The sequence below is a fragment of the Aquila chrysaetos genome, chromosome 22 (genome assembly GCF_900496995.4).
Source record: "Aquila chrysaetos chrysaetos chromosome 22, bAquChr1.4, whole genome shotgun sequence".
Classification (NCBI taxonomy): domain Eukaryota; kingdom Metazoa; phylum Chordata; class Aves; order Accipitriformes; family Accipitridae; genus Aquila; species Aquila chrysaetos.
Window position 1 is genome coordinate 11,835,714 of NC_044025.1, and position 14,960 is coordinate 11,850,673.

The following is a 14,960-nucleotide window of genomic DNA, read 5'->3' on the forward strand; positions in this document are numbered from 1 at the left end:
GGAGGTGGATGCGGATGGGAACAGGGGTGCAGATGGGGATGGGGTGACGGACGGGCGTGCAGATGGAGACGGACGGGGACGGGGATGCGGCGGGGCGGCGGCGCCTCCTGGCCCGGAGCTGGCGCCGGTGCCCACCGGGGCGGTGCCGGGGCCGGTGGCGGCGGCGGCGCGGGGCGGGAGGGCGGCTCCGCTCCCCCCGCTGCGGTCTCGGTTCCCATGGCGACACTTCCTGTGGCAGCCGAAAGCGGTAGTGCCGGGGAGCGCCGGGCCGGGCCGGGAGAGCCGCGCCGCCGGCCGGGGATGCTGCGGGGCCGCGGGCCGCGCCGGTAGCGCGCTCGGCCGGGCGGTGCCAGGCATGCAGGGCAAGGCCAAGCTGCTGCTGGTCCACAACGGCCGCATGGTGAGTCCCGGCCCGGCACCGGGGCGCCGGTCTCCATCCCCCGGGGCTGCCCCGCCCGGCGGCACGGCGTGGGGCTGGGTACCGGGCGGGCAGGGCGGTGCGGAGTGGATAACGGGCGGGCAGAGGGATGTATGGGGCCGGGTAGCGGGCAAGCGGGAGGGCGCGGGGCGGATAACGGGCAGGCAAGGGGTGTGGGGCTGCGTTACCGTGCAGGCGGAGGGATGTACGGGGCCGGGCAGCGGGCGGGCAGAGGGGTGCGGGGCGGGTAACAGGCAGGCGGGGGCTGTGGGGCTGGGTACTGGGCAGGCAGGGCGGTACGGGGCTTGGGTATCCAAAGCGGGCAGGGATGTGGAGGGGTATTAGGGCAGGCAGCAGTATATGGGGCTGGGTAGCAGGCAGGCAGGGATATATGGGGCTGCGGTAACGAGCAGGCAGGGGTTTATGAGGCTGAGACAGCGATATGAGTGGGGGTGTATGGCACTAGGGTAATGGGTGAGCAGTGACATATGGGGATGGGGTGACAGGAGTCAGCAGCGCTCGTGTGTGTGGGGCTGGGTGGCACAGGCAGGGCAGAGCTATGTGGGTATGAGCAGCGGGGATGAATGGGAAAGGGCAAGGACCTGGCAAGATAGGGGTATATGGGGCTGGGGTAATGGGCAGGCGGGGCTGGGATGTGTGGTGCTGGGGTAAGGGGCATGGCAGCGGTATGTGAGGGGGAGTAGCAGGGACAGGCAGGGGTGGGATAGTTGGGCTGGGATGGGGGCAGGCGGGGGGGTGCAGGGCAGGCTGGGGTGTGTGGGGCTGGCAGGGTGGAGGGCACAGGACAGCCAGGTCAAGGGCACCACTTCAGTGTGGCCCCAGTTGAGCGATGAGAGGCAGCGCCGTGCAGGGTGTGCTTGACTGGGCTTTGACTGCAGAGGCTCTGCCCATTTCCCTGCTTGCTGTGGGTCCTGGGATACCACACCCCCGCAGATGGTATCTGCGGTGGGCCGGGGGATGCCGCAGGGCACCCTGTCCTGCTGCGCCCTGGGCTGGCCGCACGCAGTCCCTGGTTTTGGGCATCTGCCCTGCAGTAGCCCCAGGCCCCAAGGAAGGAGGGAGCAGGCAGTTTGCCTGTCTAGGGCTGTGGTTGTAGTTCCTTCCCTCCCCTCCTCCCCTCCCCTTCCTGTGCCGGGGAGGCTGCTTCTCTCCTCCCAGGGCAGCGGTGGCAGGGTTACATCTGATAGCATCTACCCTTTCCCAAGTGATGGCCTGGCCCCAGGGCAGTAGATGCATGGGAGGTGGGAGAAGAGCTGCACGCCCCTTGTAACTTCCCACCCCTACTCACTGCCCCTGGGTTGGGAGCCCCATGTCCTGCCTCTGCCATGGGGCAGCCGTCCCAGTTGCAGCTAACACCAGAGCGGTGTCTGCCGGCAGCCCGTGTCCCTTGCTCCTGGGTTCAGGCTGGCCTTGCCCTGACACTGCTGCCTGCCCTGATACCGCTCCATTGGGCTGGCAGACGCCGTTGTGACCCCTCTGACTTCTCTTCTCTCCACCCCCACAGGGCCCGGCTGTGTCGGATGGAGGTAAGGCTGCTCTTTGCTCTGGGACGGGAGGCCAGCATCGTCTTCAGGGGAGGGGGAAGCCCACAGCTAGCCTGGTGCCCGGGGCAAGGAGCCAGCAGAGAGTCAGGTCCTGTGTCAGCACAGGCTGTGCCATGGGCGGGTGCATGGCTGGACCCCCACAGTGCTGGGCTGAGCCCTCTGCCAGGAACTCACTGTACCCCCCCATCCCTCCCACACAGCCCTCTTGTGCCTGTCCCTCCCTTCTGGCTGCTCAGCTGGCACCCTTGGGTGTTGGGGGCTGAGGGGCTTCCTGGGGCAAGCAGAACCTGGGTACCAGCCAGCCCCAGGTTCCCTGAGGGAGTCTGTCTGTTCGTCTGTCTCAGTGTGCATCGGATATGTCAGATGGCCCATTCACCTGTCTCGGCCCTACTACAGGATCTTTCCAGCACAGGGTGCCGGTGGCTGATGTTCCCTGCGCAGGGTGTGCTCAGTTATGGTGTGTTTTGGACAGGAGGAGAAGGGTGGGGAGTCCAGCAAAGCAGCAGCCTGCCGCCTCCTCTGCTTCCACCGGCTTTTGCCAGGAGAGCCCTGCTCCCATACCCTTACCTTCTCTTGCAAATGACCCTCTTCTCTCAGTTGCTCACCAGCTAAACCAGTTCAAAAGCTGGGGTTGCCCCTGGGAACTTCCATCTTTTTGACAGAGGGACTCCATTTGAATGCATTGTCACCTTGTGTTTCCCCAAGGGAGGGTTTCCTCAGGGTTGGGAGCTGGAGGTGACACTTTCTGTGCCCTCCTCTCACTGGGTTTGTTCCTCGTCGTGGCCAGAGGAATGGAGAGTGTAAGTTCAGGCACCTCTATCCACCCTCTGAGCTTCCCTCCACGCCGTGTGCCCCACAGTGTCCCCTTCCACCCTGCTTTCCCTCCCGGGCTGGATGCCTTCCCCACGCATCGGCTTTGTTCCCCTGGGAGATGAGTCACAGGTGGAGTCACGGTGACACCCGGGGAGGGGAGGATGGCCAGCGCTGGCAAGGAGGGCTGTCACACTGCAAAGTGCCAGCTGTGGCATCATGGCATTCAATCTGCCAAGGATGCCACTGTGATGCTCCTCCCATTCCCTACCTGAGGGCTCGCTGGCTCCGATTGGTATCAGGTGGATGAACTTGCTGCAGATATGGAGGGCTGCTGGCAAAGGGGAGTGACACTGGGGGACACCCAGGCAGCTAGAACTGACTCTTTTTCTCTCTCAGAGTTAAACGCCTCCAGGGCCCGTGGCAGCAACCACAGTGTGAACAGCCTGCCAGGACCGCCGGCCACCTGTGGCTCTACACAGGGGTCTGTGGTCAGCTGGGCCAAATCTTTCGAGACGCTGCTGCAGGACCGCGTGGCTGTTACCTACTTCACTGTGAGTGCCGCAGCCCAGACCTCTGTCCCCACTCCTGTCCGCCATTGGCAACTGGCTGTTCCACGGCCGCAGTGCCAGCCAGGCCAGCAGCTCTCTTTGCCCCACAGGAGTTCCTCAAGAAGGAGTTCAGCGCCGAAAACGTCTATTTCTGGCAGGCATGCGAGCGCTTCCAGCAGATCCCGGCCAGCGACACGCAGCAGGTACCGGCCTCTACACAGCCACGGTGTGGCTGAGCCTGGGTCACACAGCTGTTGGGACAGACATGGGCAGAGATGGAGGTCCGTCATGCCTGCGTGTCCCAGGGTCCCAGAAGACCCCTGTTCTGGGAGGCTGAGCAGGCTGGGAGTTCTTGTGGGAGCAATAAGGAAATGGATGTGATGTGCATCTGAAAAGCCACAGCCTTGACTGCCTGCCCCACAGAGAAGGGTGTGCTTTTCCAGCCCGGGGCAGCCAGAGGGTGGAGAGTGCTGCTGGGACGTCAAGAGAGCAAGGGCAGAAATCTACACAGGGGCTCATGGGGACAGAGCCACATGGCTGGGGGGGGGGGGTTTCTACCTCAGGCTGTACCTCCATGGAGAGACCGGCCTGTTGTGCCCAGAGCTTGGTGCTGGGTGGGGGTGGCTGGCTCCAATGCTCATCCCGAAGCCCGGGTACCAAGCTGGTCCCAGGGGGGACTTGGCCCCTCAGGGCTCAGGTGGCTCTATGGGGTGAGCCAGGGGCTCCCAGAGGGTAGCGGTGAGGAGGGGGCTCCTGGTCTTGGCCTGACACCCCTCCTCCCCCAGCTGGCCCAGGAGGCACGGCGGATCTACGATGAGTTCCTCTCCAGCCACTCGGTCAGTCCCGTGAACATTGACAAGCAGGCCTGGATTGGAGAGGACATGTTGGCCGCCCCCTCCCCAGACATGTTTCGCGTCCAGCAGCTCCAGGTATGAGCAGCACCCATGCTCCACCCCACCCACGGGATAGGGGCTTGCAGGACCACCTCATGAGTCACCCAGCATCACGGCTGTCGCTGTGGGCCTGCACCACAGGGCAGTGGCTGGAGTGAGCTGTAGGTGGGCAGGGGTCTTAAGCACATGCATCCTCCCTTTGCAGATCTTTAACCTGATGAAGTTTGACAGCTACACACGCTTCGTGAAATCCCCGCTCTACCAGGCCTGCCTGCGGGCAGAGAGCCAGGGGCAGCCCCTGCCCGACCTGCGGCCCCACTCCCGCAGCAGCAGTCCCCCACCTGACCTCAGCAAGGTGAGCAGGGTGGGAAGCGGGGGTACGGGGATCTGTCCCTTTGCCTGAAAAAATGGCGCTGGGTCCCTTCCCTGCTGCTCAGAGCAAACCCAGCCCCAGGCTGAGGACAGACAAGGGGTCAGGGGACTGGGGAAAGAGAAGGGGCAGCCTCAGATGTCCCCATGCTGAGATTCTCCGTTTGCCCCAGAAGTCGAAGCTGAAGCTGGGCAAGTCCCTGCCACTGGGCGTGGAGACAGCAGGCAGCAGTGCCAACCGCAGCCCTCGACGGTCCTTCAGGAAGGGAGAGCGGCGGGAACCTTCCTGGGCAGGTAGGTGCTGTGCCGAGTTGGGCAGAGGGGCCGTGCCACCCCTGAAGGGTGCCCGCAGTCCCCACCTCTGTCCCTCTGTCTTTCCTAGAGGGGGGAGAAGGCAGTGGGAGCGCCATGCTGTGGCGGGAGTCCCAGGGCTCACTCAACTCCTCGGCCAGCCTGGACCTGGGCTTCTTGTCCTCGGCCAGTACGGCCGCCAGCCCCTGGACGGAGGTGAGTCATCGCTGCGCCGGCCCCACGGCATCATGCTGACACCGGCTGGGCTCATCCTATGGCATCCCTCTTGCAGGGCCATCGGAAGAGCCTGGGGGGCAGCGAGGCAGAGCTGCCAGCCAAGCCCATGAAGTACTGCTGCGTGTACCTGCCCGACGGCACAGCCTCGCTAGCCTCCGTCCGGCCTGGCCACTCCATCCGCGACATGCTGGCAGGGATATGCGAGAAACGTGGCTTCAGCCTCCCTGACATCAAGGTCTACCTGGTGGGGAACGAGCAGGTAGGGCAGGCAGGGGTGAGAGGGAGCTCCTGCCAGCCAGGGCGTCCCAGGGCTGGGACCACATGCTGCTCTGCTTGCCCTCTCCTGATGGTTTGGCTCTTGTAGAAAGCGCTGGTGCTGGACCAGGAGTGCTCCGTGTTGGCAGACCAGGAGGTGAAGCTGGAGAACAGGATAAGCTTTGAGTGAGTGGGAGCTTCGGGACTGATGCTGTTGCCCACGTGTCCGGTCCCTGTCACATGTGGCCACCCACGGTGCCCCATACCCAACCCCCCAGGCAGTCCTGAACACCCTGGCTCTGCCCCTGCCTGTCCGTGCTTGCCTGCAGAGAGCCTCTTCTCCCACCCTGCAGCCTGGAAATCTCCTCCCTCAATAAGACCATCCGCATCACGGCAAAGTCAACCAAGCGCATCCGGGAAGCACTGCAACCTGTGCTGGGGAAGTACGGCGTGAGCATGGAGCTGGTGCTGCTGCGGCGGGTGAGGGCTCGCGCCTCGGTGGGCACAGCCCCAGCCTCCTGTGGACGGGATGCTGTGGTGGGGGGGACCCCGGGTTTGGGGCTTGGGCCAGGGGCTGCTGGTAGTGAGCAGGTGGTGAGGAGCAGCGGTCTGTGCCAGGGGCAGCCTGCGGGCTTGTGGAGAGTCACCAGTGTTTGAGATGGGCTGTGGCACCCCGCCGTGGGTGTGCTCTGCGCTGTGCAGCCCGTGACCTGGCAGGGTCTGCCCAGGGAGCTCACGGGTCCTCAGCCTGGCTGCCTTTGCCATGCTGCAGCAAGCGTGACACCGGCTGGCTCTTCCCATTGCAGCAAGGCGAGCCAGCCCCCGTGGACCTGGAGAAGCTGGTCAGCACAGTGGCTGCTCAGAAACTTGTCCTGGAAACACTGGCAGGTAAAGTGTCCTTCCCCACAAGCCACATCCCCCACAGAGCGATCACAGGGCCAGACTGCTTTCTGCTGGCCATGGCTCCTGCTTCCTGGGATGGGCTCCATCCTGTCACCAGCCAGGCCAGGACCGAGGTGCTGGCACGGGGCGCTGAGCATCACTTACCTTGCAGACGTACGAGTGACGGAGAGTGCCGAGGCTGCGGCCGCCCCCTCCCCGCTCCGGAGTGAGGTGAGCTCAAGATCCCACCGCCCCGGTCAGAGATGCCCCCATGGCTGCTGCCATGGTCTGTGGGGAAGGTGTGCCCTGCTGCGACCCCAGCACATGCTGTGGGTCTGGGCAGTGGGTGCTGAGGCAGGCGCCAGGCTGTAGGAGGGCGATGAGGATGTGGGCTGGTGGAGAGCTGCCTCCTTGCCCCATCACTGAGGCCTGGGCGGCTCATTGCAGGAGGGAAGCCCAACAGGAGCAGAGCCCAACACACTGTGGGAGATGCCTTCCTCCTTCTCCCGGCCCCGGTCTTCAGCTGCCACGAACCTGAACCGCCGCACGTACGACCTGGAAGGTGAGACCTCGCATGTCTGAAAGCTGAGGGGCTAGGGCAAAACATGGGGTGAGAGACAGAGGACTCCTGGTCTGCTGGGTATGGGTGCAGGGTCCCGTGAAGCTGGGGATGGGCTATGGGGGCCTTGGGGTCCCCTGGTGTGCTGGGGATGGGTGCAGGGTCCCATGGATGCTGGCATGGAGCAGGGAGAAGGTGCAGGTGCTGTGCCTGGGCCATGTTCAGGGTCACATCAGGTGGAGAGGGCAGCTGAGGTGTTAGGACAGGAGCCCAAGTGCCAGGCTCAGGTGCATGACCTGCATTTCCCCCAGGGCTGGTGGAGCTGCTGAACCGTGCCCAGAGCTGCCGGGCCAACGACCAGCGTGGGCTGCTCTCCAAGGAGGACCTGGTCCTGCCTGACTTCCTCCAGCTCCCTGGGCAGGATGACAGCACCTGCAAGGGCTCAGATCAGCCCCGCGCCCTTCACCCAGGCTCCGAGGGAAACGGCCATCCTCAGTCCACAGAGCCCACACCGGCTCAGCCTCCGGTCGACCACGAGCTCCGATGAGTCCTGCTGCACGTCTGCACCCGGCGCGTGGTACCCCCGGGCCATGCCGGGGTTCAACACGGGGCCCAACCGGCCTCTGCCCTGCACCGCCGACACTGCCTGGACCGCAGATTCGTCCACGTCCTGTCCCAAACTGTTGTGTCGTGTCACTGTGAGTGGTTGAGCAGCTGCCATGCCCCTCAGTGGGGTTGCATCCTGGTGCACATCAAGGGAGTCCTGTACATAGTTTGAATCCCTGTTGCAAAGCACTTTGCAACGTCCCACGCATGCCTGGCACTGTCCTGCCCAGTGCCTCTGCCTGCTCTGCCTGCGGCAAAGCTGCCCACCCAGCAAATCCTGCCTGTGCCGGGCTGGCACAGCCCCACTGACTGTTCAGGTGGGGAAAGAACCCTTCCAAATGAAGGGTGTGCAGGGTAGAGAGGATGGGTGGGGTGGCAAGGCAGGCTCCAGCCCCAAACCCCGGTGCTGTTGGCAGGCAGGGTCAGGAGAATGAGTGTCTGGAGCTGAGGGCTGGATCCAGTCCCTGACCCCGCAGGAACAGGGCTTCCCCCATTGTTGATGTGTGGGTCTACCCTTCCTGGGGAGGGTGAGCATGGCCCTGCCAGCCTGTGCCCTGGGCAGGTTGTTACCGTCTGCATTGCGTGAGTGTGGCTGGCCCTGATCCTGCCACGATAGCACTGCCATTGTGGAGCAGGGAACCTGGTTCCTGCCCCAAGCAGACAGAGGCAGAGCCCGCAGGTCGTGCCAAAGAAGCCTTCCTCCTCCCTGCAGGGAGACCCTGCGTGGGCGGCTGCTGAAGCGACCTGCAGGACGAGTTCCCCATAGGTCCCCTGCCCCGGCCTGGCTGGGGCTGTGGGTGCTTGGCCCTTGGGGACAGGCCTGCTGGTGCCAGAGGAATGCAGCACCCCTGGGTGCTGAGCATCTGAGCCTGGTGTGTGGGTACCCAGCAGGTGCCCAGCCTGGCATCCCTGCTGGCAGCTGTGCTGGGCTATAACTTTGAGCCTGGCTCTGCTGGACCTGGCTGTGCCTTGTGGGTCCTCATCCCCAGCAGCCCCATGTCCCCAGAGGTCCCAGACCCAGTCTGCGATGGAGGCAGCCCCCCGACAGCAGCCAGGAGATCCCTCCATCATCTGTGTGTGCTGGGGCCCTTCGTGGCTGTGCCCTGGGTCACTGCTCTGTCACCACTGCCCGGCCAGAGGCAGAGGGGTGACCCAGGGCAGCTCCGGGTCTTGCCCAGGGACGGGGGGCATGACCACCCAGCCCCGCGCTGCCGCGGCCGGCTGCGGCCCCGCGGCCCCGGTCAGAGCCCCCCTGTGTCTCCGTGGTGCTGCTCAGTCCCGTCTGTGGTGTGAAACCGGGGGAAATAAAGAGCATTGCCTGGATGCGCGTCCCTCTCCTTCCTCTGCCGCTGAGGCTGGACGGTGATTTTCCCAGCAGTGATGTCTCCCCAGCCCCCCCCATACCCCACAGAGCCCCCCCCAGGGCCAGGGCAGGGCTGGAGCCAGCCCTCAGCTCCAGTGCCACCCTGCCCGGCAGCAAGGAGCAGTGCCAGGACCTTGTTTTCCCGGCACCGCTGATGGTGTAGGGGAAGCTGCGGGGCCGGCACGGCCAAGGACTTCAGCCTCAACCCTGTCAATAAGTGACAGCCAGAGCTGCCAGGGCCTCACTGGGTTAATGATTGTGGGGGCAGCTGGCCAAGAGCCCCCAGGCATGGGGCAAGCATGGACACCGGCCTCCTGCCCACCGCAGCCTGGCACAGGGCTCTGTGGGTGCCACTGGCTGCACCCCCAGCCAGAAGGGTCCCCAGGCCCTGCAGGGGCAGGACATGTCCCCAGCTGTGGCACCTCCCAGGCATTCGCCTCCATCAGTTTGTGATTCGGCAGAGGCTCGGTGATGCTCCAGCAGTGGCAGGGATGTCCCCAGGCTGTCCTTGAGCACCCTGGAGTACCCGAGGGATCTCCCCTTGCTCCTCCCATACAGTCACAGCTGGCTTGTCTATGGTGACGGGTCCTGGGAGTGCCTGACCCTGGAGGAACGGAGATGTGGCAGCCGTGTTGCCCCTCCATGCCCACTCCCCATGGGCACCGGGGCTGGAGGGGCCTTTGGCCCCTGGCTCTCCCCTGGGCAGACGTGGATGTGAGCTGGCCGGACGCCTTGTGGGTGGATGGAAACTTGGCTGGAGGTGCGTAAACAGCGGGTAATGATAAATGGCATCACGGAGGTGGTGACGGCAATGCTGGCATCGCTCCGCTCCTGCCCACCCCGGCATCGCGCATGCTGGGAAGATGCGGGCTCTGCCCCACGCAGCCCTCGCAGTGCTGCCGGCTGCTCTGTGCAGAGCTGCTGGCACGGGCTGAGCCAGGCTGTGTGCCACCATCACCACCAGCAACAGGACACAGGGACCGCACTGGTGCTGATGTAACCCACCACCAATGCCCTGGCAGCAAGGATGGCACGTGCTCTGGGCAGAGCCGGGTCCCTCATGGCTGATGCTCAGATGGCTCCAAGGATGGTGGATGTGAATGCAGCCTCACCTCTGGTTTGGGACACCCTGGCAGGACCAGCACTGAGCCCTTCTCCTCCTCCTCCTCCTTCTCCTCTTGTGCTGGGGATGAAGAACCTGGCACCAAGTGATGGAGAGCTGAGGCTGCTCCGGCATCGCCCCTTGGGCACTGGGCTCCAGCACTGCCCCGGCTTTGCTCCCCACTGCACCAGGTGCCGCTCACCCAGGGGCAATGCCAAGCCTCGGGCAGGCGAGGTGGTGTGTGCCAGCGGCACGGCACCCCGGGGCCGTGTGCCCCATCCTGCCCCAGGGCTGCGGCTGACGCGGGATGCCGTGGGGTTACCCATTAACTGCAGGAATTTCTGGGGAGGAGGTGAGCAGCAAGCGGAGGCGAGGGGCAACACGGGACTCCTTAGACTTTGCTCTTGGCGTGCATATAAAGGGCCGCGGTCCCCCGTGGGCCACTTCGCTGGAGGGACACGTGGATGTGGCATGGGGACATGGTGCTGCCTTGAGAGCCCGGCCAGCCCCAGGTGAGCAAGGCCCTGGGAAGGAGGGGTCCCCTCCCCGTGTCCTCTGCCTCCCCTTGTGAGCTTTCTGGGGTGGCACGGTGGCAGCCAGCGACCCAGGGGACCATTGGGGACGGGATGGTGCTCCTCAGTGGTGCCAGCACCACAGGGCTTTGGGGGGCCGGTGGCGGTCAGCGCGGCGCAGTCGTGGCTCTGCTGTGGTGACGCGCGGCCGCCTCTGCTCAGTCTCAGCAGGAGCGATGCTGCCCTACCGGAGGGAGAGCCCAGCCCTGCCCCGCTGCCCGGTGCGGGGAGGAAGGGTGGTGCACGGGCCCCAGTTCGCCTACTGCCCTAGCCCCCAAGGTAGGTGCCCCCAGCCCTCCTCCTCCTCCTCCTCTCCCTCGCCCTGCCGGGCTCAGCTCTGCTCCTGGCCGGACCCTGGCCCAAGCGGTGCCCGGCTCTCCTGCGCAGGGGGACCCCTGCAAGGATGGGGCCGTAACGCAGGTGCCCCCTCTCCCCAGCTCTGCACCGGCTGCCGGGTGCCCACACCTGCCCCTTCACCGTCGGTGCGGTGCCTTGCCCTGACCATGGCTTCCCCTGCCCCGGCTCCCCCGGGCGCCTGGGCGAGGGCAGGGAGCGGTACGAGCTGGATACGCTGCCCTGGCAGGGGCCCCGGCTGGGCTTGGATGAGCTGCAGAAGCCAGGTGAGACCCCCGGGTGGTGGGCACACATGTTGGGGAGCACCCCAGAGGCACCCAGAGGGGCCTCGGGATGCCAGGACTGGGGGGTGCCAGGAGACCCCCCAGCTTTATCCCTGGGACTGGCAGCAATTCCTCCCCGCTGTCCCGTGGTGCCAGTCCTCGTGCTGGCACCCCAGCTGGACCCCCAGCGCAGTGGGCTGCCTGCCGGCAGGAGAGACCCTCAGCTCCCTGGGGTTCCACGGGCAGAGGCGAGGGGCAACGGGGGCAGTCAGCACAGGGCGCTCCAGGGTGGGAGGAGATGGAGGGGACCCGGGGAGTGGTGGCACGGCTGGGGACATGAGCCCTGTCCCACCAGGGGCGCAGGAGGATGGCATAGGGCTGCGGGAGCCCTGGGAGCCGGGGCCATGCCGCGGCCGGTGTTTAACACTCTCTCTTGTCTTGCGCAGAGCTGGGGTGCTGGGCCAGAGTCCAGTCCATCTGTGTCTCCCTTCTCAAGGTGCCCCTGATGTTCGGGTTCCTGTACCTCTTCGTGTGCTCCCTGGACGTGCTCAGCTCTGCCTTCCAGCTGGCCGGAGGTAGGCTGGTGGGGGTGCCCGGGCAGCTGGTGGCACCCGCCGTGCTGGCACCCTGCCGCTCACGCTCTCTTGCAGGCAAGGTGGCTGGGGACATCTTCAAGGACAACGCCATCCTCTCTAACCCGGTGGCTGGGCTGGTGGTGGGCATCCTGGTGACCGTGCTGGTGCAGAGCTCCTCCACCTCCACCTCCATCATCGTCAGCATGGTCTCCTCGGGGCGTGAGTGCGCCCATGGGGGTCTCGGGGACCTGAGGCTGGGGGACAGGGTGGCTGGATGGGGTCACCCTGAGCCCAGCCACGCGGGGCTAGCGGGTGTCTCTGTCCCCAGTGCTGGAGGTGCGTTCTGCCATCCCCATCATCATGGGCTCCAACATCGGCACCTCCGTCACCAACACCATTGTGGCCCTCATGCAGGCTGGTGACCGCAGTGAGTTCAAACGGTGAGAGCTGGAAGGGGCAGAGGGGACTCGGGGGGCTGGGGACTGCTCCCCAAGGGCCACCCCATGCCAACGGGCTCCTCTGCACAGGGCCTTTGCCGGCGCCACAGTGCATGACTGCTTCAACTGGCTGTCGGTGCTGGTCCTGCTGCCGCTGGAGGTGGTGAGCGGGTACCTGCACCACGTCACCCGCCTGGTCGTGGCCACCTTCAACATCCGCAGTGGGAAGGATGCCCCCGACCTGCTGAAGATCATCACAGAGCCCTTCACCAAGCTCATCATCCAGGTCTTCTCAGCTGCGGTGTCCCCCAGGGTGGTGTCCCCAGGCTGGTGGTAGTCCCCCCGCATTGCTGTCCAAGTGCTGGTGGTAATATCGCCAACACTGGTGTCCCTTTGATGGTGGTTGTATCCAAGTGTCCCCAGGCTGGCAGTGGTGTCCCCATCCCAGTGAAGATGTCCCCGAGCTGTGGGTGCTGTCAGCCCCCAAGGGCTCTCTCCAACACGTGTGTTGTTGCAGCTGGACAAGTCGGTGATCACGGGCATTGCAATGGGGGACGAGAGCCTGCGCAATCGGAGCCTCATCCGTGTCTGGTGTGGCCCCACACCGCCACAGGTGAGGGGCCCGTGGCCCTGCTGGATCTACCAAATGATCGCACGGAGGGTGGGTGGTGGGCAGGGGCTGGCCGAGGAGGCTGTGGAGCTGGCTGCTGCCCACCCTCTCCCTGCAGACAGCTGCTGTGGAGATTGGGCCCCCCCCGAACTGCACGGCCCCCGGCCACTGCAGCACTAAGGTCATAGAGAGCCTCCACAACATCACCAGGCAGAAGTGTGAGTGGGTGCAGGGGGCTTGGGCAGGGCTGGGGGGGTACGGGGCTGGGGAGGTGCAGGCGGGGCTAAGGGGCTGTATGTGGGATGGAGATGTGCTGGGCATGGGGCTGGACTCATGATGTGGGGCAGGGCTGGGAGATGTTGGGGCTGGGGTCCAGGTGGGGGGGGTGTCTTGGAGGGGGCAGGTTTGTGAGTGGGGCTGGGCTGGCCCCAGCCCCTCGCCCAGCAGTGCTGTGGGACAGGCGAGCACCTCTTCACTGACACACCGCTGCCTGACCTGGCTGTGGGGCTGGTGCTGCTGGCTGGGTCCCTCATCGTGCTCTGCACCTGCCTCATCCTCCTGGTCAAACTTCTCAACTCCCTGCTCAAGGGGCAGGTGGCCAAAGCCATCCAGAAAGTCATCAACACTGGTGAGTGGGACAGGGACCACTGTGGGGTGAGCGGGATGGGACCTCGCCTGCCCCGCGGCCACCCAGCCCCATTGCTATCCCCACTTGCCTTCCTCAGACCCATCCCTGGCTGCCTCTAACCCCCATCCCTGCCTGACCCCCAAGCCCCCTGCCTGCCCCTGATCTGCACTCTGCTTACGGCTGTCATGGCCTCCTGGTGTCCATGTCCTCTTTCCCCAGCCATCCCAGCCACCAGCCGCCAGGCTGGCCCCATACCCAAAGCCTGGCCCCATACCCACAGCCTGACCCCATACCCACAGCCTGGCCCCACAGCCCCCTCCCCAGCACCATGTAGGAGCTCCGGGCTGCTCCCAGTTGATGTGTCCGTGCCCACATCCATGCTTGTGTCCATGCTTGTGCCCATGGCCATGCCGTGGCAGACCTTCCGCACCCGCTCAGCTGGCTCACTGGGTACTTCGCCATGGTGGTGGGTGCTGGGATGACCTTCGTGGTGCAGAGCAGCTCTGTCTTCACCTCAGCCATCACACCCCTGATCGGTGAGTCCTGGCCATGCCTGGTCCCCTGCCATCTGCTGGTCCCCCCCACGATGGCCTGTGGGTGCCAGGACACCGGGAGGGGTGGGAGGATCCGTGCCTCCTTGGGAGACTGTGGGGACAGTGCTGGCAAGGAGCAATGAGACAGGATGGGGTGCTTCCCCTGCAGGCCTGGGAGTGATCAGCATCGAGCGCGCCTACCCGCTGACCCTGGGCTCCAACATCGGCACTACCACCACCGCTATCCTGGCTGCCCTGGCCAGCCCAGGGGACAAGCTGGCCAGCTCCTTCCAGGTATGGGCAGCCTGGGGCCATGGCGGGGCTGGAGGGGGGCACCAGGCAAGGCAAGGGCTGGAGGAAGCCCACGTGCCCGGCCCAACGCGGATGCCGTCCCTGCAGATCGCCCTCTGCCACTTCTTCTTCAATATCTCCGGGATCCTGCTGTGGTACCCACTGCCTTTCACCCGCCTGCCCATCCGCATGGCCAAGGCACTGGGCGAGCGCACGGCCAAGTACCGCTGGTTTGCCGTGCTGTACCTCATCGTCTGCTTCCTCCTGCTGCCCTCCCTCATCTTCGGCATCTCCATGGCGGGCTGGCGGGCGCTGGTGGGGGTGGGCGCACCCTTCCTCGGCCTCCTCTTCTTCGTGGGGCTGGTGAACGCGCTGCAGGTACGCAGCCCCGGCCGCCTGCCCAAATGGCTGCAGACCTGGGACTTCCTCCCCGCCTGGATGCACTCGCTGCAGCCCCTAGACCGGCTCATCACTCGGGCCACCCTCTGCTGCACCGACCGCTGCCGCAGCCCTGAGGGCTGGGAGGAGCGCGAGGGCCCTCGTCCTGACAAGGCCAGGCTGGGGCTGGACAACCCCGCGCTCTCCTACCCTGAGGAGGTGCCCAGCCCCGCTGTCCGGGTGGGCTCCCCTCGCCCGACCCTGCACGGTGCCACCCGGCTCTAGCTGGCACCGGACGCCCGGGCCACCGCTCCCATGGCCACCCAGTTTCCGCCGTCCCCGCTCAGCCGGTGTCTAATAAATGCCGAGCGCCTGCGCCCCACGTGTGTGTCTGTTCACAGAGGCTCCTGCCTCTGCA

General features: G+C 65.5%; 2 protein-coding genes across 4 annotated transcripts; both read left to right on the forward strand.

The window, feature by feature from the left end:
• The first annotated feature begins 203 nt into the window (after positions 1 to 203).
• RGS14 (regulator of G protein signaling 14) lies at positions 204 to 8,759 on the forward strand. Its single transcript, XM_029998358.2, has 15 exons — positions 204 to 400; positions 1,944 to 1,965; positions 3,193 to 3,347; positions 3,455 to 3,547; positions 4,130 to 4,273; positions 4,443 to 4,592; positions 4,780 to 4,900; positions 4,989 to 5,113; positions 5,190 to 5,393; positions 5,499 to 5,575; positions 5,743 to 5,869; positions 6,196 to 6,277; positions 6,444 to 6,502; positions 6,719 to 6,833; positions 7,142 to 8,759. Exons 1-15 carry the CDS (start codon positions 356 to 358, stop codon positions 7,375 to 7,377), a joined length of 1,755 nt encoding a protein of 584 aa, XP_029854218.1. The 5' UTR covers positions 204 to 355; the 3' UTR covers positions 7,378 to 8,759.
• SLC34A1 (solute carrier family 34 member 1) lies at positions 7,446 to 14,919 on the forward strand. 3 transcript variants are annotated; one of them, XM_041119374.1, is made up of 13 exons: positions 7,446 to 7,528; positions 10,636 to 10,752; positions 10,911 to 11,093; positions 11,537 to 11,665; positions 11,741 to 11,884; positions 11,994 to 12,105; positions 12,193 to 12,388; positions 12,620 to 12,715; positions 12,831 to 12,930; positions 13,173 to 13,340; positions 13,760 to 13,876; positions 14,043 to 14,167; positions 14,273 to 14,919. In XM_041119374.1, exons 2-13 carry the CDS (start codon positions 10,650 to 10,652, stop codon positions 14,825 to 14,827), a joined length of 2,028 nt encoding a protein of 675 aa, XP_040975308.1. In that variant the 5' UTR covers positions 7,446 to 7,528; positions 10,636 to 10,649; the 3' UTR covers positions 14,828 to 14,919. The 3 variants fall into 3 exon arrangements, with proteins under 3 accessions (XP_040975308.1, XP_029854215.1, XP_040975307.1); XM_029998355.2 differs by lacking the exon at positions 7,446 to 7,528 and adding an exon at positions 8,858 to 10,413; XM_041119373.1 differs by lacking the exons at positions 7,446 to 7,528; positions 13,760 to 13,876 and adding an exon at positions 10,194 to 10,413.
• The last annotated feature ends 41 nt before the right edge of the window (positions 14,920 to 14,960 follow it).